General features: G+C 39.9%; 1 protein-coding gene across 1 annotated transcript in view; it reads left to right on the top strand.

Annotated features, from left to right (window-relative positions):
- FARSB (phenylalanyl-tRNA synthetase subunit beta) overlaps positions 1 to 23,299 on the top strand; it is an 85,335-nt gene that overhangs the window by 52,954 nt on the left and 9,082 nt on the right. The window contains exon 16 of the mRNA XM_077488305.1: positions 8,911 to 9,063. Within this exon, the coding sequence (XP_077344431.1) occupies positions 8,911 to 9,063 (153 nt within the window). The remainder of the gene's footprint in view (positions 1 to 8,910; positions 9,064 to 23,299) is intronic.

Genomic DNA, 23,299 nt, shown 5'->3' with positions numbered 1-23,299 from the left:
CCTAGTTAACCCTTTCACCAGTGATCACCATATAACTGTTACAGGTGACGCTGGTTGGTTAGTTATTTTTTTATAGTTTCAGGGCACCCGCCATTTATTACCTAGTCTCACTAGTGTACCCCTAAATTTAGGGGTGTCTACTTTCCAAAATGGGGTCATTTGGGGGGGGTTTGTGCCATCTTGGCATTTTATGGCCTTCAAAACTGTAACGCCCTTAGAAAGCCTGAAGGCGGTGCTTGGTTTTCGGGGCCCCGTACGGGGCTAGGCTCCCAAAAAGTCCCACATATGTGGTATCCCCGTACTCAGGAGAAGCAGCAGAATTTATTTTGGGGTGTCATTTCACATATGCCCATGGCATGCGTGAGCAATATATCATTTAGTGACAACTTTGTGAAAAAAAAAAAAAAAAAAAAAAGTTTGTAATTTTCCCGCAACTTGTGGCAAAATATAAAATATTCCATGGACTCAACATGCCTCTCAGCAAATAGCTTGGGGTGTCTACTTTCTAAAATGGGGTCATTTGTGGGGGTTTTGTGCCATCTTGGCATTTTATGGCCTTCAAAACTGTAATAGGTAGTGAGGAGTGAAGTCAAATATTTACGCCCTTAGAAAGCCTGAAGGCGGTGCTTGGTTTTCGGGGCCCCGTACGCGGCTAGGCTCCCAAAAAGTCCCACATATGTGGTATCCCCGTACTCAGGAGAAGCAGCAGAATTTATTTTGGGGTGTCATTTCACATATGCCCATGGCATGTGTGAGCAATATATCATTTAGTGACAACTTTGTGAAAAAAAAAAAAAAAAAAAAAAGTTTGTAATTTTCCCGCAACTTGTGGCAAAATATAAAATATTCCATTAACTCAACATGCCTCTCAGCAAATAGCTTGGGGTGTCTACTTTCTAAAATGGGGTCATTTGTGGGGGTTTTGTGCCATCTTGGCATTTTATGGCCTTCAAAACTGTAATAGGTAGTGAGAAGTGAACTCAAAAATTTACGCCCTTAGAAAGCCTGAAGGCGGTGCTTGGTTTTCGGGGCCCCGTACGCGGCTAGGCTCCCAAAAAGTCCCACATATGTGGTATCCCCGTACTCAGGAGAAGCAGCAGAATTTATTTTGGGGTGTCATTTCACATACGCCCATAGCATGTGTGAGCAATATATCATTTAGTGACAACTTTGTGTAAAAAAAAAAAAAAAAAATTTTTTTGTCATTATTCAATCGCTTGAGGCAAAAAAATAAAATATTCAATGGGCTCAACATGCCTCTTATCAATTTCCTTAGGGGGTCTACTTTCCAAAATGGGGTCATTTGGGGGGGTTTTGTACTGCCCTGCCATTTTAGCACCTCAAGAAATGAGATAGGCAGTCGTAAACTAAAAGCTGCGTAAATTCCAGAAAACGTACCTTAGTTTGTAGATGTGACAACTTTTGCGCAAACCAATAAATATACAATTATTGACTTTTTTTTTACCAAAGACATGTGGCTGAATACATTTTGGCCTAAATGTATGACTAAAATTGAGTTTATTGGATTTTTCTAATAACAAAAAGTAGAAAATATCATTTTTTTTCAAAATTTGCGGTCTTTTTACGTTTATATCGCAAAAAATAAAAATCGCAGAGGCAATCAAATACCATCAAAAGAAAGCTCTATTTGTGGGAAGAAAAGGACGCAAATTTTGTTTGGGTACAACATTGCATGACCGCGCAATTACCAGTTAAAGCAGCGCAGTGCCAAAGTGTAAAAAGACCTCTGGTCATTTACCAGCAAAATGGTCCGGTCTGAAAGTGGTTAAGCGTGGTATAGTGAGTCTAAACACAATGGAATGAATGGGGTGACCCCATTGGTCATGGTAAAGGTTCCTGAGCTTTTTACCGTTCACCACCAGGGGCAACGTAACATAAGATGAATCCTGTTCACAGAGGCAAGGACTGTTCTTAGAAGCTGGCAGAGAGCAGTAATTATATCCAAGATGAAGCAGCCCACAGCAACCAATCACATTTTAGTTGACGAAAGTCATATACTTGAAAACCAGACTGGATCGATTCTCTCCAAAGCAATTGTTATTTTACTTAAATCTTTAATAACTTTTCTTTTCCTAGATGAATTTAAGTTCTTATTCAGAAATTAATCAGAGTTCATCATTTAAAAGGGAAGCCATGAATTCCCTTGGGCAGCTGCTATAGTTTGGCTCCAGTATTCTCTGCACCAGTCTGTGTAAATCAGCCCCTTTGTATACAAACATGCAGAGTGTATGAATAGTTCACTGAAGTGCACGGCTTGCTGCATGAACATAAGAAGCACTCTGGGCCCCCATACTCCGGACATGTTGGGTACGCTTGAGATACAGACCTTTTGAAGCTTGACAATGTACAGCTGGGTTGCGGCTTTCTTGGGTCTGTTACCAATTTCTTTCCTTACTTCTACAAAGACCAAGTCTGCAGCTCATTTGTGATTTTCCTTATCTTGTTTGTCTACCGTTTTATGCCATTCTCATATAATCCTCTTCTCTTTGTCTTCATCTCACTGCTTGCCACTTGTCAAGCCTTTCTATATATCCTTTACATGCACAGTTATGCTTTATAATCCACTTATAGCTTGCACTGGGTGTAAAGGTAACTGTAGATGTTAAAGACTGGTCAGATATATGGTGGTAATGATGCATGGATGGATGGGGAGTATTGGGCAAATGCCTCTGTTGCCAGGTTATTTCTAGTAAATGACACACAGCTGGAAATATAGAACATTGGCTTATCAATTTTTTTCCCCAAGATCCGTCACCTAATAGGTATCTAATGAAGGGGTCATCAGATAAAGCAACAACTGCCCTTTTTCTATGGATGCTTCAAGCTTTTTAGAGTAATAATATTCATCTGTACTGTTGGCCAACCTGCTTTATGCTTGATATTTAAATGTCACAGACTCAGTACACATTAACCTATATTCATTTCATTCTCGTACAAAAAAGCACTTTTTACAAAAATAGGCATAGAAACTTCACATCCAGGTAGAATATTTATACAAGATTAAGGGCTGGTTCCCACTGCTGCGATCTCAGACATCACATGTGATTTTCACTGCTGCGAGTTGTATGCGATTCGCAGGGTTCTCGTATCGCAGAGTTGTGAACCAAGCCTTACACCAATGATTTCCTTGCTTGTGTTTTCACTTTGAAATGTGTTTCAAATCAGAGTGTATACAATTTGCAAAAGTTTTGAGTCTTTGAGATAGAAAATTCTAATCTGGTTGGTTGCTGTTGTCCACGCCACAGTGTGTTCTCTGACATCGTGTTTTTTATTTTTTTTGTTATCCACCAATGTACAAAAAATGGTGCAAAGCAGCTATATTCCCCCCCCCCCACCCCAGGTCCTAGTGCAGTAAAACATTGATTTAATATTGTACCACAGATGTCTTCTGAATGTCTGACATTGGGCAGGTTAAAACAGCTCCTTAGTTAAGTCTTTGTCATGGGATACAGCTCATTGGGAAATCAGCTCTCATTCACTTAACTGTGTATATGCATGTCTAGTGAAAGCTAGCACCCCTTGAGCCCCTTTGAGAGCCATGTAAAATCAGCATTATTGTGTAGACAATAGCTGGCTAAATCTCAGTGGACATGTGGTGAATCCACCTAAAACTTGATGCCAGTACTTAAAGTGACACTAAATGATATTCTTATTCTACAAAAGTAATCCATACACATCCCTTACATAGTGGCCCTGTAATTTATCATAAAATTGTTTCTAAAGCCCCATACACACTATCAGATTTTCTGCTGATTTTTTTTCTTAAAGCACAAAGGGCTAGCCCATCTAAAATTGATATTTCATTAGTAGATATTGGAGAGTTAAAGAACCTGCTATTTTTTTTTTTCATCGTGTTTCATTCCTGGATCTGCACATCTGCTATGGTGAATATAGGATGTGCCCACTCTCCTTTTTAGATTTTCTGACTTTTATAGTATAGAGAAAACAATAGCAGGTGCTGGAGCACAGTAAGATGGGTAGGAGCATTGATCTTAAGGCTGCATTCACACCTGAGCGTAGCGTTTTCAAGCGTTTTTTGCTGCGTTTTTTACCGCGGTTTGCGGCGTTTTTTACCGCGATTTGCGGCGTTTTTTACCGCGATTCGCGGCGTTTTTTACCGCGATTTGCAGCGAATTTGTGCAGGGCAAAAGGTCACCAATGTTAAAAGAAGAAAAACGCCCAAATAAGCCCGATTCGCGTGACAAAAAAGGGTCCGGAACTTGTTTGAGCTTCAGGCGTAGGGCTTCAGGCGACTTTGAGTGGAGATGTGAACCATCTCCATTGAGAATAATGGATTTTTTCCCCTCCAGCGTTTTGTAGCTTCAGGCGTCAAGCTACAAAACGCTCAGGTGTGAATGGGGTCTTAGTCTGAACAGGAACAGTGTAGTAAATTATGGTAGGGAGATCTTGCTGTTGGGCATTAGAGTCTTATAGAAAGCCAGGAGATCACTCAGAACAACAGGCTCCTCATAGATCATAATTTGGAATGAACTCATCGTTTATTTGATTGCGATGAACTGTACAGATACCTTCTTTGACTTTAGATAACACTAGCAGTGCACTATAGTCCATGGACCTTCACACACATGCAGAATGGCTTTACGGTTGTCAGAGGGATAAAGCTTCTGTCAGTGCTGTCAATGCCTGTGGCCCCATTTGACTGTTTCTGATTTATGAAAACTGTGGTAAAAAGGTATGTTTCTTGTTGAACCATAGCATCTTTTTCATAGGAAATGAATACATAGCTATAGAGGAAATTCTTCTTTATAGTATACTTTTCATACATCATGTTCTTAGTAGTTTGTTCCAGCCCACAATTAGACTGCTAACATTCTTAATTATTATTTTTACACAAGCATCTACTATGATATATACAGTGCATTCATAAAGTATTCAGACCACCTTCACTTTTTTTTCAATGTTATGTTGCAGCCTGATACTACAGTTGTTTAAATTAAATTGTTTCTTATTAATTTACAACCAGTACCCCATAAAGACAAAGTTAGAATTTTAGAAATGTCTGTATTAAAAAGGAAAAACTGAAATATCACAATGGCACAAGTATTCAGATCCTTTGCAACAACACTTGAAATTTGGCTCAGGTGTCGCCCATTTCTCTTGCTTGTTGCTGAGATGCTTGTACACTCTGATTGGAGTCCACCTGTGATGAATTAAATTGAGTGAACATGATTAGGAAAGGCACACTCCTCTCCATAAAAGGCCTCACAGCTGACAATGCATACTGTATCAGAGCAAAAACCATGAGGTCAAACAAACTGCCTGCAGAGCTCATAGAACACAGCCTTGCAAGGCACAGATCTGGGGAAGGCTGCAAATACATTTCTGCTGTACTGAAGGTTCCCAAGAGCCCTGTGGCCTCCATAATTTTCAAATGGAAGAAATTTGGCACAACCAGGGCTCTTTCAAGAGCTGGTCACCCAGCCAAACTGAGCAATCGGGGGGGGGGGGGGGGGGTGCAGGGGGCCTTAGAGTTGACCGAGAACATGATGGTCATTCTGACTGAGGTTTGGAGATCCTGTGTGGACGTAGGGCAAAGTTCCAGAAGGACAGCGATCACTGCAGCCCTCCACCGATCTGGGCTTTGTAGCAGAGTGGCTATATGGAAGCCTGCCCGCTGTGCAAAATACATGAAAGCATGCTTTCTTTGGGGAAAAAAAGAACCTGAAGGACTCTCAGACTGAGTAACCAGATTCTCTTGTCTGATGAAGCCAAGATTCAACTGTTTGGCCTCTAAGTAGATGTGATATTTCATTGTTTTTCTTTTTAATAAATTCAGACAAAATTCAATTTTCACTGTCATTATGGGGTACTGAGTATATAAAAAGGAATTAAAACAACTGTATGTCAATATATCAAGAATACTGTACAAGTGAATGTGAGAGATGACATCACTAAGGAAGCTAGGGAGGAGGTGGAATCCTTATGGGTAGAGCTCCAAAGGGATGAAGCTGGGTGAAGGGAAAAATAATACTGGGAGTATGCTATAGGCCCCCTACCCTGACGGAGGAGGGGGAGACGGACCTCCTATCACAATTTGGATTAGCTACAAGGATGGGAAGTGTTATCATAATTGGTGATTTTAATTATCCAGACATAGACTAAGCGGAGGGAACCACGCATTCGTCTAAGTCTCGCCAGTTCCTAAATGTCCTGCAGGACAATTTCATGGGTCAGATGGTAGATACACCAACTAGAAATTAGGCGTTACTAGATCTACTGATTACCAACAATACAGACCTGATCACGGATGTGGAAATACAGTGCAATTTAGGAAACCGTGATCACAGGTCAATTGGCTTCAGTATAAATCACACAAATAGGAAATAAGGGAAATACAAAGAAACTGAATTTCAAAAGAGCCAACTTCCATAAACTATGAACAGAGAACACGGAGGAGAGATGGGTTCGCTTTAAGAGCATATTAAATAAGGACATTAGCCAGTGCATCCCATTGGGTAATAAATTGAAAAGAGCAAACAAAAGTTCTGGATGGCTTAACGCCAATGTAAAAACGCATATAAAAGCAAAAGAGAAGGCCTTCAAAAAATGAGGGATCATCATCAGCATTCAGACTTTATAAAGAATGCAACAAGAAATGTAAGGGTGCTATTAGGGCAGCTAAGATAGAACACATAGCGGAGGAGAGCAAAAAAAATCACAAGAAATTCTTTATTTAAACAGTAGAAAAGACGACAAGCCATACAGGCCCCATAAAGAATGAGGAAAGACATCTGGTTACAAAGGATGGGGAGATGGCGAAGGTTTTGAATTTATTCTTCTCCTCAGTCTTCACGAGGGAATCGGGAGGGCTTCAGTAACCAAAACTACAGTGTTTATCTTCGTGACACATCACAGGAAGCACCCTTGTGGCTAACAAAGGACAAAATTAGATTTGGGAAACTTAACATTAATCACCAGGATGGGGTGGCTTTCACCCAAGGGTACTTGGGGAACTCTGTAAAGTAATTGTAAAAATTAGGAATAATGGTCTGGCAGACAGTCTACTGACTGGAATGGTACCAGCGGATTGGAGAAAAGCCAATGGAGCACCAATATTTTCAAAAGGGCCTGAAATGCATCCCTAGAAATTACAGACAAGTTAGCCTAACATCAATAGTATGCAAGCTCTTGGAGGGGATGATAAGGGACTATATATACAAGATTTTAGTAATGGAAACGGTATCATTGGCAGTAATCAGCATGGATTCATGAAGAATCATTCTTGCCAAACCAGTCTATGAACCTTCTCTGAGGAGGTGAGTTGCCATCTAGATAAAGGAAGGCCCGTAGACATGGTGTATCTGGATTTTGCAAAAGCATTTGACATATGTTCCCCATGAACGTTTATTGTACAAAATAAGGTCTGTTGGCATGGACCATAGGGTAAGTACATGGATTGAAAACTGGCTACAAGGGCAAGTTCATAGGGTGGTGATAAATGGGGAGTACTCTGAATGGTCAGAGGTGGGTAGTGGGGTCTCTCAGGGTTCTGTGCTGGGATGAATCCTATTTAATTTGTTCATAAATGACCTGGAGGATGGGGTAAACAGTTTATTCTCTGTATTTGCAGACAATACTAAGCTAAGCAGGGCAATAACTTCTCCGCAGAATGTACAAACCCTACACAAAGATCTGAACAAAATAATGGGGTGGGCAACTACATGGCAAATGAGGTTTAATGTAGAAAAATGTAAAATAATGCATTTGGGTGGCAAAAATTATGAATGCAGTCTATACACTAGGGGGAAAACCACTGGGAGAATCTAGGGTGGAATAGGACCTGGGGGTCCTAGTAGATGATAGGCTCAGCAATGTGAAGCTGCTGCTAACAAAGCAAACAGAATATTTGCATGCATTAAAAAAGGGATTAACTCCAGGGATAAAGCAATAATTCTCCCACTCTACATCCCTGGTCCGGCCGCACCTAGAGTATGCTTCCTCAGGAAGGATGTACTGCAAATGGAGAGAGTAAAAAGAAGGGCAACAAAGCTAATAAAGGGTCTGGAGGATATTCGTTATGAAGAAAGGTTGCAAGCACTGAACTTATCCTGAGAACAAACGAATAAGCCTGGAGGGCAGCACTCAGATACAACACCTTTATTCGATTAAAATCCAAGGTGCAGCAGTCAATCCATACGGTACAAAAGAGGGGGATGCAATCTGCTTGCATCCCCCTCTTTTGTACCGTATGGATTGACTGCTGCACCTTGGATTTTAATTGAATAAAGGTGTTGAATCTGAGTGCTGCCGTCCAGGCTTATTCGTTTGTGCTCTGATCCCAGCAGAGCCTGCACCTGAGTGCCTATCAAGGGTGTGTATCATTTGGAACCTGTGCTTTGAGAGCGGCTTTTCTTTTTCTTCTCACTGAACCTATTATCTCTGGAGAAGAGATGCTTGAGAGGGGATATGATTTACAAATGCCGTACTGGTCACCCCACAATAGGGATAAAACTTTTTTGTGGAAGGGAATTTAACAAGACACGTGGCCACTCATTACAATTAGAAGAAAAGAAGTTTAACCTTAAACTACGTAGAGGGTTTTTTTTACTGCAAGAGCGGCAAGGATGTTGGCGTTGGTTTCAGGGGGGAGCATTGATAGTTTCAAAAAGCTATTCGATAATCACCTGAACAACCGCAACATACAGGGATATACAATGTAATACTGACATTTAATCACACACATAAGTTGGACGTCACCTACTATTTAACTGTAGTTTTAGGCTGCTACATAACAAAATTGAAAAAGTGAAGGGGGCTTGAATACACTATGAATGCACGGTGTGTATATATACAATATATTATAATTATTTTTTTTTATATAGTAAAAAACAGCAAAATAATCACTCATTATGGAATGTGTTCCTCTAGATGTTGGAGCCCGGAATCACCGACACCTATGTGCTGTGTACTACAATAAGAACCCTGGCTTTGAGGTGATACATGGCCTGCTGGACCGGATAATGCAATTATTGGCCGTGTGTCCCAGCACAGAGAAAGGATACCATATCAAGGCTGCAGAAGGTAAGACCTCATTCTGATACTACACAGCTATTTAGAATACATTAAATGGCAAAATATTATTGAATTCAGGAGCAGCCGAGCGTCTTTGGCTAATTTACTTTATAGAGTGTCAGGAATACAGGAGTGCATTATCACCACTTAATGACTGCCTCCTTTAAATTTACTGCTACAGGGCAGCAGCTGTGCGCAGAATCACATGTATATACATGATTCTGCATTTCCAGGCTAATGATTGTCTGCCAGCACCCGGTGATCGGCTCTAAGCTTCAACGAACACAGCTCTGTGAATGTAAACAACACAGAGCTGTGTTCAATGACAGGAGATTTCATTGTTCATCCCTGATCAGCAGGGAATGAAAAACACTAGGTCTCCAGTAAAAGCAACATGCCCCAAATGCACAAACACTTGTTAGGCACATGGTTAACCCTTTTCTGTCCAGTGTCAGTACAGTGACAGTGCATATTAGCTTTATCACTGTAATAATGTCACTGGTGAGTGATGTCATTTTGGCCGTAATCTATTAAGAGGTTTACATTTTTTTAATTTTTTTTATGGTATATGTTTTATAGCAGAAAGTAAAAAATATTGTGTTTTTTCTAAATTGTCGTTTTTTTTTTTTATTTTTATTTTTTTTATTTATTTTTCGGTTATATAATAAAAAAATAAAAACCCAGTGGTGATCAAATACCACCAAAAGAAAGCTCTATATGTGTGAGAATAAATATATATAAATTTTAAATGAGTACAGCGTTGCATGACCGCACAATTGTCAGTTAAATTGGCACAGTGGCACATAGCAAAACATGGCCTGGTAAAGAAGGCGGTAAAACCTTCCGCCGCTGAAGTGGTTAAAAAAAAAATCCCTGCTCTAATAGAAACAATGTTACAATGAAATGAATAATGATTTAAAGTGGTTCTAAAGACCGTTTTTTTTATTTTCTTGGACTGGCCGTCACTTCATTCCAGGGACATGCCACTTCATTCCAGGGACACACAGCTTAAGCTGTGAATGGGCGTGTCACGCTAACATGCGCTTTTTGACGTGTTTTTCATGCGACAGCATACGACAAACATGCCAAAAAAAATCAGGGGAGCAAGGACAGCCCAGGCTAGAGGCTCTGTTTGCGGGTAAGGACCTTGGAGAGGTTTGTTTGCGCCCCCCCCCAAATTTTATTACCACCAGCCGCCACTGTTCATTAGTTCAAATCCCAACCACCGCACTGCCTGCCTGGAGTTGAATGTGCTTCTGTGGGTTTCCTCCCACACACCAAAGACATGCTGGTAGGTTAATTAGCTCCTGTCTAAATTGGCCCTATTATGTGTGTGTGTGTGTTAATTAGGGATTTTAGGTTGTAAGCTCCTTGAGGGCAGAGACTGATGTGAATGTATAAAATATGTAAAGCGCTGCATAAATTTACAGTGCTACATGGGTACTTGTAATAAAAATATTTCCATTCAGATATTCTTAGCATAACATGTATTAATGTGTTGGATCTCCTGATCTGTGCCTTCATACACTAGGCTCAGACCAGAACAGAGATTTGAAAAGTTCTATGTATTTTCTACTGCTTAGCATCATTACAGCAACTCCTGGCTGCCTTTAAAGTGGAGCTTCTTTCTCCCAATCAGCAATGATTATTTTTAATCCTCATGCTTCTAGTACAGTGCATCCGGAAAGTATTCACAGCGCTTCACTTTTTCCACATTTTATGTTACAGCCTTATTTCAAAATGGATTCAATTCACCATTTTCCTTAAAATTCTACAAAAAATACTCCATAATGACAACGTGAAATAAGTTTGTTTGAAATCCTTTGCATATTTCTGAAAAATAACCACATGTACATAAGTATTCACAGCCTTTGCTCAGTACTTTGTTGTAGCACTTTGGCACCAATTACAGCCTCAAATATTTTTGTGTATAATTCTACAAGCTTTGCACACCTATTTTTGGGCAGTTTTTCTCATTCTTCTTTGCAGAACCTTTAAAGCTCCATCAGGTTGGATGGGCAGCATCGGGGCACAGCACAGCCATTTTCGGATCTTTCCAGGGATGTTCAATTGGATTCAAGTCTGGGCTGTGGCTGGGCCACTCAAGGACATTCACAGAGTTGTCCTGTAGTGACTCCTTTGTTATCTTGGCTGTGTGTTTAGGGTTGTTGTCCTGTCGGAAGATGAACCTTCGCCCCTTGTTGAGGTCCAGAGTGCTCTGGAGCAGGTTTTTTTTATCTAGAATGTTTCTGCACATTGCTGCGTTCATACTCCATCACTCCTGACTAGTCTCCCAGTTCATGCTGCTGAAAAACATCCCCACAGCATGATGCTACCGCCACCATACTTCACTGTAGGGATGGTATTGGCCAGGTGATGAGCGGTGCCTGGTTTCCTCCAGAGATGATGTTTGCTATTCAGGCCAAAAAGTTTGAACTTTGTTTTATCAGACCAAAGAATTTTGTTTCTCATGGTCTGAGAGTCCCTCAGGTGCCTTTTGTCAAACTCCAGGTGGGCTGTCATGTTCCTTTTACTGAGGAGTGGCTTTCATCTGGCCACTCTACCATACGGCCTGATTGGTGGAGTGCTGCAGAGACGGTTGTTCTTCTGGAAGGATCTCTCTCCGCAGAGAAACGCTAGAGCTCTGTTAGAGTGAGCATCGGGTTCTTGGTCACCTCCCTGACAAAGACCCTTCTCCCTTGATTGCTCAGTTTGGCTGGGTGGCCCACTCTAGAAAGAGTCATGGTGGTTCCAAATTTCTTCCATTTACAGATGATGGAGGCCACTGTGCTCATTGGTACCTTAAATGCTGCAGAAATTTTTCTGTACCCTTCCCCAGATCCATGCCTCGATATAATCCTGTCTCAGGAAAGTCTACAGACCATTCCTTGGACTTCATGGCTTGGTTTGTGCTCTGACATGCACTGTTAACTGTGTGACCTTATAGAGACTGGTGCGTGCTTTTCCAAATCACGTCCAATCAACTGAATTTACTACTGGTGGACTCCAATCAAGTTGTATAAACATCTTAAGGATAATCAGTAGAAACAGGATGCACCTGAGCTCAATTTTGAGTGTCTTGGCAATGCCTGTGAATACTTTTGTAGAGTGGATATAAAAAGTCTACACACCCTTGCTAAAATGTCAGGTTTCTGTGATGTAAAAAAATGAGACAAAGATAAATCATTTCAGAACTTTTTGCACCTTTTAATGTTACCTATAAACTACAACTCAATTGAAAAACAAACTGAAATATTTTTAGGTGGGGCGAGTAACTAAAAAAACTAAAAATGTAGTTGCTTATGTGTACATGCCCTCTTATAACTGGGGATGTAACTATGTTCAGAATTAAGTCAACCTTGTGTTAAATAGGGGTCAGTACACACCTACCATCACTTAAGGTGCCTCTGATTAACCAAATACGTTTTCAGCTGTTCTAGAAGGTCTTTCCTGCCATTTTCTTACAGCAAAAGGCCATGGTCTGCAGAGAGCTTCCAAAGCATCAAGGGATCTAATTGTTAAAAGGTATCAGTCAGGAGATAGGTACAAAAGAATTTCCAAGGCATTCAATATAACATGGAACACAATGAAGAGCGTCGTCATCAAGTGGAGAAAATATGGCACAACAATGACATTACCAAAAACTGAACTTCCCTCCAAAATTGACGAAAAGACGAGAAGAAAACTGGTCTGGGATGCTGCTAAAAGGCCTACAGCAACATTAAAGGAGCTGCGGGTATATCTGGCAATTACTGGCTGTGTGGTACATGTGACAACAATCGCCCGTATTTTTCATATGTCTGGGCTATGAGGGTAGAGTGGCAAGACAGAAGCCTTTTCTTAAGAAGAAAAACCCAGGCTAAATTTTGCAAAAATGCATCTGAAGTCTCTCAAAAGCATGTGGGAAAATGTGTTCTGGTCTGATGAAACCAAAGCTGGACTTTTTGCCCTAATTCCAAAAGATATATTTGGTGCAAAAACAACACTGCACATCACCAAAAGAACACCATACCCACTGTGAAGCATGGTGGCAGCATCATGCTTTGGGGCTGTTCTTCATCTGGAACAGGAGCCTTATAATATATATTTATAATATATATATATATATGTGTGTGTGTGTGTATGTGTGTATATATATATATATATATATATATATATATATATTTATTACACACACACACACACACACACACACACACACACACACACACTGGAGATTGTTCAAAAACCCATTCAAAACGCAATGTGTAAAAAAATAAAAAAAGCTGCAACACAATTAATAATTTGATATATTAATGTGAATGTATTAGTCCCTAATAAATTTATGTATAAAAGTGAATAAATTAGTCACTATTAAACTGATTAGTATAGTAATAAGGTGCTAAAAAGTCCAAAACAAACTTTAGAGTGAGCATAAACACAAAATAATTTATATTTGATGTATCAAAAAGAAAGTCCAAGCTGAAACAAATTGCAAGGTCCGGGACGGAAGAGAGCAGCTATCCCCATTGATCAGACCAGGTGGAACATCACAGCTGATTGCTGCCATGGCTAGAGTGAATGGAAATCGTTGATACATCTTGGTGTTCCTAACGGGGGAGATTGGCTGGCTTGTTCTCTGGAGCAGACCTGGTGAAATGCCACTGTTGAGTGCTGCTGTTACCAGGCGAGTTTGACCCTTATAATTTGGGGTCCATCATATTCAGTAAGTCGCCATCTGGCTCCATTAAAGCCTAAATCCTTCTATCCAAATTTGAAGCATCTGATCAATTTTGCAGAGTGTGAGGGGTGGCATCAAAAGTTGTGTTTTTTTCTTTTTTTGTTTTTTTTCCCCCCATCATTACTTTGCTAATTTGTTTCAGTTTGGACTTTTTTGATGCATCAAATATAAATATTTTGTATTGATTCTCACTCTAAAGTTTGTTTTGGACTTTTTAGCACCTTATCACTATACTAATCAGTTTAATAGTGACCAATTTATTCACTTTTATACATCAATTTATCAGTGACTAATTTATTCACTTTAATATATCAATTTATTAATTGTGTTGCAACTTTTTTTTTTTACACATTGTTTTTTCACATTGGGCAAAAAACCCATTCAAAATGCAATCACCTTTTGTGTGTGTGTGTGTGTGTGTGTGTGTGTGTGTGTGTGTGTGTGTGTGTGTGTGTATATATATATATATATATATATATATATATATATATATATATATATATATATATATATATATATATATACATATATACATATATATATATAAGATTGGCACAAAACCGTCAGGCTTCTGCTGGAAAGCTGAACATGAAGAGGATTTTATCTTTCAGCATCACAATGACCAATAGCATACATCCAAATCAACAAAGAAATGACTTCACCAGAAGAAGATTCAAGTTTTGGAATGGCCCAGCCAGAGCCCAGACCTGAATCCGATTGAAAATCTGAAGAGGGCTGTGCACAGGAGATGCCCTAACAATCTGATAGATTTGGAGTATTTTTGCAAAGAAGAGTGGGCAAATATTCTCAATTGCCATGCTGATAGACTCATACCGAAAAAGTAAAAATAAAATCAAAAGGTGCTTCAACAAAGTATTCCTTTATGGGTGTGCACAATTATGCAACCATATTATTGTAGTTTTTTATTTTTACTTCCCTCCACCTAAAAGATTCCAGTTTGTTCAACTGAGTTATACAGTTTATAGGTCACAATAAAGGTGGAAAAAGTTCTCTTTGTCTCATTTTAACATCTTGACATTTTACCAGAGGTGTGTAGATATTTTGTATTCACTGTACATGTGATTTTTTTTTTCCTTCCATTTTTTTATTTTTAATAAAATTGCAAAGATTTCAAATAAATGTATTTCATGATGTCATTATGGGATATTGTTTGTGGAAAAAAGAGCACTGTGAATAGTCTTCTGGATGCACTGTATATCATATTTACTTGTTTTAAACTTTTTTTTTTTTCCCTACATTTCTTCAGTTACTTCCTGGTTTCTTGCCTAGGCAAATGATGTCATACATCTCAGGAGTATTCAGTAGAGGAGGCATTTTTTTCAGCCAAGCACACTCTCCTGCATGCATGCTTAAGCTAAGTGCAGATGGATTCCAGGAAGTAATGCTACATGAATTGTCTGCCCTTGCTCAAGATGGCCACAGCCAGAAATGCTCGCTGATTGTTTTATTAAAGTGATTTCTCAACAAAATAAAGAATGGAGACATTGATGGATGGGGAGTTTGCTTTGAATATTTTAAAAGGAAATAGTCTTTGGTTTGGGGTGCTTGGATGCAGTGAAGATCCACTTTCATGAATCTACATTCCTAAACTTGCTATAAATGTATAGTCGTGTTTCTTTAATATGTTGACATGTAACGACTAATTTCAACACCAACAAAGTGTGCCTTTTATCGCTAGAGGTACTACTATCCAAAGCTTTCTCTATAGTGACTTTGTTATGAAAAACTTATAATCCCTTAGCGCCGTCCGTACACACATATGCGGCCTCGGCTTTCAGGGGTTCCCCGGTACCCTTTTTTAGAGTGGGCGATCGGCTCTTTAGGGATAACAACCGATGCAGCTATAAGCCGCTCAGTTGTTATCCCACAGGAGCGGTAAACACGGAAGCAACGTCACAGCATCACTTCCTGTTTACTTGGCTGCCAATGGCGCAAATAAAAAAAAAAAAAAAACTACAGTATTCAGAATGGCAGTTTTTGGCGATCTGAATACTTTGAAGTTCAAAGGAGGGATTTGGGGTCTTTTAGACGCACGATCCCTCCATAAAGAGTACCTGTCACCACCCATTACTGTCACAAGGAATATTTGTTTTGTTTTTTTGTATGTTTTTTTACAGAGACAATGTAAAAAATAAAAATAAAAGAAATAAGAAAAAAAGGTTTAAAACGTCCCCGCGAGCTCACTCCGCAAAGAAAACGCATACATTCACACCCGCATATGTAAACAGTGTTCAAATCACACATGTGAGGTATCACCGCGATCGCCAGAGTGAGAGCAATAATTCAAGCACCAGACCTCCTCTGTAACTCTAACCTGGTAACGTTATATTTTTTTTTTAAAGCGCAGCCTATGGAGATTTTAAGGTACCGTAGTTTGTCACCATTCTACGAGAGTGTGCAAATTTCAAAGGGTGAAATGTTTGGTATCTATTTACTTGGCTTAACATCATCATCACACCAAAAAAAATTGCGTTTGAAAGACCACTGCGCAAATACCGTGTAACATAAATTATTGCAACGATCGCCATTTTATTCTCTAGGGTCTCTACTAATGTTTGAGGGTTCTAAGTAATTTTCTGGAAAAAAATATGGATTTTAACTTGCAAGCAACAAATGTCAGAAATGGGCTTAGGCATATAAGGGATAAATGTATATACATGATTCTGCCAACAGGGTAGGAAGGGATAAGAATCTTTATACATCCTCCTAATAAAGATAATGTTGTTTAACAAGTAATCCAGGATTCTAACTGGTATAGAACGGCTGCTTTGTTTCAGCTTTTGATGAAAGCGTTTTTGAAATGAATACTGTCCACCAGTGCCAACCCAAAATTCGAATATAAATGTTTTGTGGAGTTGACTGTAATCTCATGTCTGAGTACAACATTGGAAACATTTTGAACCATAAACATAATTGTAGAGCTAAATAAATATATTTCTGGCTTCAGCCTGACCAAGCTCTGGACATTGTAACAGTTGATGTGCTGGAATTTAAATGTACAAATTGCCCCCTCTTAGTGCCTTTTGGTTGTGTTGCACTCTAGATTAGCCCCACTGATCCCCATATGTTTACAGCTGCTGTCTATAAGCATATGTATAATAATCAGATTTCCACGCACCTTCTGTCCCTTTAACACACTCAAGGAGTGTACACCTGACCCAGGTCACAACCTCTGCTCCTCTCTATGGGCAGGAGCCGTGAAAAATTAGCACAGTGAAATTGTGATGTCTTGGCTTGGGATTTGCAGGAGCAATCATTGTAACCCAAGCTGTGTTTTAGCTGTTGTCTTATTATAGGGAATTGGATTATTATCAGCAAGGCTGAGATCTCCAGGAATTGCTTGTTATAAATTTACATTAGCTTTTCTGTCCTACAGAGCCCCAGAAATCATTTGTGATAAACAGACATGGCAGAAAAGTGGATGTTAAAAACCACTCTGACGATTCAAAAGTGTAGAATGGGTATCATAGCACATCAGTTTTTTAGAAGGAGCTTCATTACTACTAATTAGGGATTGTGACAGACTAAATACAGAATTTTATCTGAAAATGTGTGTCTGTATTATTGCAGAAGCAAGTAGTAGAGCATTTAGTAGGCCAAGCAAAAATAGTCAAGTGTTTTTTTTTTTTAAAGTGTGTGTGTAACGCAACCCTTTTTTTTTTTTTTGCTTTGGATAAAATGGGAAAAGATTAGAACCCCATTTTGACATGGGGACAACCTTTTTACCAGACTGGAAGTCAAGGAATCTCTCCAGTGGAGTTCTCATCATACTGTGCTCTGTCCAAAACAAAAAATAAAGTATGGGCTATAGATACACTTTAAGTTATTTTGCGCACAGCGTGTGTGCATTGAGTAATAAGGGAGCTGCATTTGCTCCAGAGTGATGCAAAAAAAAAAAAACCTTAAGCTGGCCATCGATCGATCTGAGACTGATCGATCAGCTTGGGTACAACCAGCCTGGTTGGTGTTACATGCAATTATCACTAGAGGCTGTTATAACCACTAACCCACCAGGAGAACACAATGGCTCGTTGGGAGGGATTGCCCCATTAACACGGTCTGTGTGGTTGCAGGAAAGTAATGTGCTTCGTCTATGGCCAGCCTTATAAAGCATGACCTGATTTCCTTATAGATTTTAAAAGGCACTAAAAGTCCGATGGTGTGAAAAATGGGGTTCAGAGACTAACATAATTATCTCTAAAGTTTAAAATGTAAGTCCAGACAAAACCTTTTAATCGTTTTAGTTTTAGAGCAAGGAAGGATTAGAGTTCTTGACAGCTTTTACTGTTATCTAGGGCTACATTGGAAAGATTTTCCTTCCCTTTCTGCCCCAATGGCTACAGGTTTTCCAAAGAGAAAGTGAAGGAAAAACCTCCAACACCAATATAGACAGAAACTTTTTTTTTATCAGTGAAGTAGAGGAAGACTAGAACCTTCACCTGCTTTTTTTATTTCTATGTCTTTGTTGACTCTATTAGATTCATGTCACACTTGTGATCTTGCCACAGTCGACTCACCAGTGTAAGGATCCCTTTAGAGCGGCAGAGAAATCCTGACCTGTTTCCTGGCCTAATGGCAAGATAAGCAAGACATTGCCCAGTTGCTGGCAAATGTCATCCTGCAGCAGAAGGAGCGACACAATGCAAGCAGAGGCAGTCTTTGCTATTTAGCAATCCTGTCACTGGTAAGATGTTGCCAGTGACAGATCGTAAGCATGCCATGGGGCTTGTTGTCTGATATTGTTGATGTCTGAGTTCAGGTTCCTAGGTCTGCACACCTGCTGGTGCCATTATGTGGGTTTCTGTGTTCCCCAGTTGGCCTTTTATATATTTCATTAGAAAGAATTCCACAGAAGGGACTGAAAAATTTAGATAGGTGAGTACACCCAAAATGTACATGTGGACAGAAACCGATTTGAGAACCATGGCAGTTAAAGCCAGGGGCTGATGCAGCCTAATAGGCTCAACCTGTAGCCAAACTATCACTTTTGGATGGACTAATTATTATTGACTGGCACAACTTGCTTTGAACCCTGAGCTCTTTCATTCTAACATTTTCCAAGCGACTTATTGAAACAATTGCACAGGTGTATACAAGGTGTTTGCACCTGTTGACACGAATGTGTAGATAATTGTTTCAAGCCCTCCACCCTTACACGCTTAATATGTGCTGTACTTTAGCAGGCTGGGTGGCACCCCCTGGTGCATTAAGCGTATCACAATTTACTGGAGTCAGCAGTCACCCGAATGTTAACTGTGCCTGTAACTGCTACTTTTCCTGGAAAATCCGAAATCCACTAAGCGGGCATGAAATGCAGGGAGTGTTTTAATTAATAATTAAGAAAAGCTAGTAAAACCCAGAATAGGAAATTAATTGATGTCTAAGGTATTCAATTATGTCATCACAGCTGGAGATTTTGCCTGAGTGTAGATACAGTTTGATGGGTCATTATCAGCTCCCTGTGGGGTCTCTTGTGTAACCAGTGCCTTTTAATCTGCACTGTATATTGCATTAATAATAGTCTTGTTATTCTTATACCACACCTATCTGTACCTGCTGTGTACAGAACATGCACTGCCCTTACCAGCATGACCCTGCCTGGTCTGGGTATTATTCCATTTTTGAAGAGAATCGGTCACAGTTTAGCTTATGCAAGAATTTTACATATACACTCTTAAGTTCTCATCAAAGTGCAGACTTTTCAATGATTGTATTTGTCTTTTTAACTTAATCTAGCCCCTGAGAGATATGATAGACATTTCATGGGTCAAGGAAACTGAATACATAGGCTTAGATTATTTCACAGAGTTAGTAAAAACTGTTGGTAGGTTGCACTCTTTTTTGCAATGAAAAACTAGTTGAAATTGCGTTAAACTTGCCATGTGTGGTGGTGAGTGGTCTCTTGAAATCTGATGGTGCTTCTCTGCAAGTTGCATCCACTGAGCTTGTGCAACTGTATCAGCTAATAGAGCCCTTTAGTTAAGAAGAATGTAAACAACTAACCACAGTGTCCTTTATTTAAAGGATAAGTTCACCTTTTAACAAAAAAATTATAAATGTACATTTTTTTTTTTTTGCAGGTTAAAAAATGTGCATTTACCATTTTTTTGTTTTAGGAGCCTGGAAAGCATTGCACCTGCGATCAGAAGATCGCTGATGCCATGCAGGTCTACTTCAGACTGTCAGTGTAAGCTGTCTGCCTATGCATTGAACAGGCGGGCAGTTTTACACTGACAAGAAGAATCGGTGAACTACCACAGCGCTCCACAGCGCCGTAGTAGTGCATTGAGAACTACAAGCAGACAGCCGCTACGACTCTCGGTACTTGTTTTCCCATTCACAAATTGCTGTGAATGTATGACGCAGGCAGGGAGGATCCCCCACTAGCTGCCAAAAGGGGGGGATGGGGGGTGTTGGTTCCAGTAAATTTGCAACATGTTAATATTCCACCCTGAATGTGGGTGTAACATGTTACAAAAGATGAACTTATCCTTTAATGCTGTTATGGTAACTGAGAAGCTGGATGACAGCATGGGGTTGATTTACTTAAACTGGAGAGTGCAAAATCTGATGACGCTCTAAGGCTGTATTCACACCTGAGTGTAGCGTTTTCAAGCAGAAAATCGCGCGAATTTACCGCGATTCTGCTGCGGTTTTTGCAGTGTTTTTTACCGCGATTTTGTGCAGGTCATAAGGTCACCAATGTTAAAAGAAGAAAAACGCCCAAATCTGCTCAATTCGAGCGACAAAAAAGGGTCCGGAACTTGTTTGAGCTTCAGGCGTTCTGCTTCAGGCGACGTGAAGTGGAGATGTGAACCATCTCCATTGAGAATAATAGATTTTTTTTCGCCTCTAGCATTTTGTAGCTTCAGGCTTCAAGCTACAAAACGCTCAGGTGTGAATGGGGTCTAACTAGAAACCAATCAGCTTCAGGATTGTTTAATTGAGCAAGCTGAAGTTAGAAGCTGATTGCCTATCATGCAGCGCTGCACCAGAATTTTCAAACTTCAGCTTGTTCAATTAAACTTTGGCAAACAAACCTGGAAGCTGATTGGTTTCTATTTAGCGCATCGTCATATTTTGTACTCTCCAGTTTTAGTAAATCAACCCCACTGTATTACCAGCATGAGTTTGGTCATCTGATTGTCAGACCTTACTGGGCCTCACACCTATGGATCTTTTTCAAAATTATTCTTAGATTTATGTTCCTACCTATTTAGCATCACTTACTACTTCTATGTTTATATAATATTTTAAGCATATAAATGTTCACAAATATTTATGCATAAGCTCAATCAGGACTCATTATTTAAGAACTAACATAAAAGAGAAACTTTTACTTCAGCTTTGGCTAAAACAGCAGCAGACACTCAATAATTCTGCCTTGCACATAGCCACAGCCAAGAGGTGTAAGTTGATTTTAATGCAGAGTTTCACAGCTGATATCTCAGGATTCCTTGAAAGCTGGGATAGAACAGAGTTTACAACAACCTTTTATGCACAAGTACTATTAGATTGGATTAGATGATGAGGGGGCTGCTAAATGAGGACCTGTAAGGCCCGTTTCACACAGGCTTCAGTTTGTATAACAGCAGTATGAACAGCAAGCATGGACAAAGTATTAGCAGAACTTTCAGCAGGCTTTGTTAAATCATTTAAAGTACCATTTGGCTCCAGTTTGTAACTGTTGAACACAAATCCTAATGGGAGTGGTGATTGCCACTTTAAGCAAGCTGCTGGCAGGGTTCAGGACTTCTTAAAACTTGTAAGCCGTTGACTACTGAAGCCTGCTAGTTCTGCCTCTTAGGCCCCTTTCACACTTGTTTAACCTGTCCTGCAGCTTGGGACAGCAAAGTTGGATGACAAGTTGTACCCCATGATTTCCAATGCATCATTTGCATCTTCAAGTCACAGCGACTTCATAGTAGTCCCTGCACTACTTTGGTGCGATATTGATGCGACTTGAGGTCCATAGACCTCAAGATTACACAGGCATTGCTTCAAGTCGCATAAGTGTGAAAGGAGCCTTAAGCAGATAAAGCTTTAGGCTGTATGGAACATTTTAGGAATAAGGAAGCACTATATAAAAAATCAATAACAACTGAATGTGTTTATGGTTACCAAGCTTTGATTTGACAGTCTCAACATCTTCATTGAGCAGATGTAGAAGGTGGCAGCACGGCTTGCATCACACAAGATTTTAAGCACTTACGCTTGTGTGATCAATTTACACAATCGCCCCTATTTGACTGTCTGCTATTTATTGCTCTCCTTGTGTAAGCATTGGTCTCTCTGCAGCAGTCTGAAACGCTTCTGCTGAGACACAGCTACAGCTGTGCAAATCAGTGGGGGGCATGACCATCCTAATTGCGCAATTCTAGCTCTGATTTGGTGGAGGAACATGTCAGATTGCTGCAAAGAGATGCAGATAGCAACAGCCCCCTCTACAGCTTGCTCAATGCTGAAGTATTAAAGTGATTGTAAAGTCTCATTTAAAAAAATAAATAAATAAACATGTTATACTTGCCTCCTCTGTGCAGCTGGTTTTGCACAAAGCAGCCTGGATTCTCCTCTTCTCTGGTCCCTCTTTGCTGCTCCTGTCCCCTCCCTCCTGTTGTGTGCCCCACAGCAAGCAGCTTGCTATGGGGGCACCTGAGCGGAGTCGCAGCTCCGCGTGTCCATTCGGACATGGAGCCCTGCCCCCTCTTTCTCCGGATTGGTTAACTGACTTTGAAAGCCGCAGGAGACAATGGTGCCACTGCTGTGTCTCAGCCAATCAAGAGGAGAGTCCCGGATGGCAGAGACACTCATGGACATCTCTGGAGAGCGATGGGGCTCAGGTAAGTAATTAGGGGGTGCTGGAGAGGCTGCTACATACCCTAGGTTTTTTTTTATCTTAATGCATTAAGATGAAAAACCTTTTGCCTTTACAACTCCTTTATTGCTGCTATTGGAGACTAAAATACTAAAAAAGGACAGTAGGACATTTAACAGTGTATGGTTTACTACATCCTTCAGTCTGGCTTTGGAAGAATCAAAGAAATACAGTAACATTTTAAATCATTTTTGGTATAGATGCACTGGTAAACTTCTTTTTACAGAAGATATAAAGGCTTACTTTGATAACTTTGAGTTGGGTCTTTTACTTTTGGTAAAGATGCAGTAGAATTAGTCTTTCTACAGAAGATATAAAAGGTCTACTTTAATAACTTTGCTTTCCTTTTATTTTCTTCTTAATTTTGGTGCAGATGCAGTGGTAGACTTTTTTTTTTTTTTTTTTACAGATCTGAAAGGTCTACCTTGAGTGGATTTTATTTTGACCACATTTCTGCCACTTTGTGTTGTGTACCTTCCAAATCGAAAGATGAGAAAGTATCTAGCACAATGGTCCTTACTGGCTGAAGCTCCTTATGTTCAGGTCTGTTGGGTGAACGTGCATCAAACGTCAACTGGAGCTTACAAATGTTACCAGCAGAGCTCAGCTGTAGATGAAAGAAACATTTA

The sequence above is a fragment of the Lithobates pipiens genome, unplaced genomic scaffold (genome assembly GCF_037356315.1).
Source record: "Lithobates pipiens isolate NorthernLeopardFrog02 unplaced genomic scaffold, aLitPip1_a1.2 Scaffold_18, whole genome shotgun sequence".
In the NCBI taxonomy this organism is placed as follows: domain Eukaryota; kingdom Metazoa; phylum Chordata; class Amphibia; order Anura; family Ranidae; genus Lithobates; species Lithobates pipiens.
Note: the sequence above shows the minus strand (reverse complement) of the source record. Positions and strands in the feature narration are given on the sequence as shown.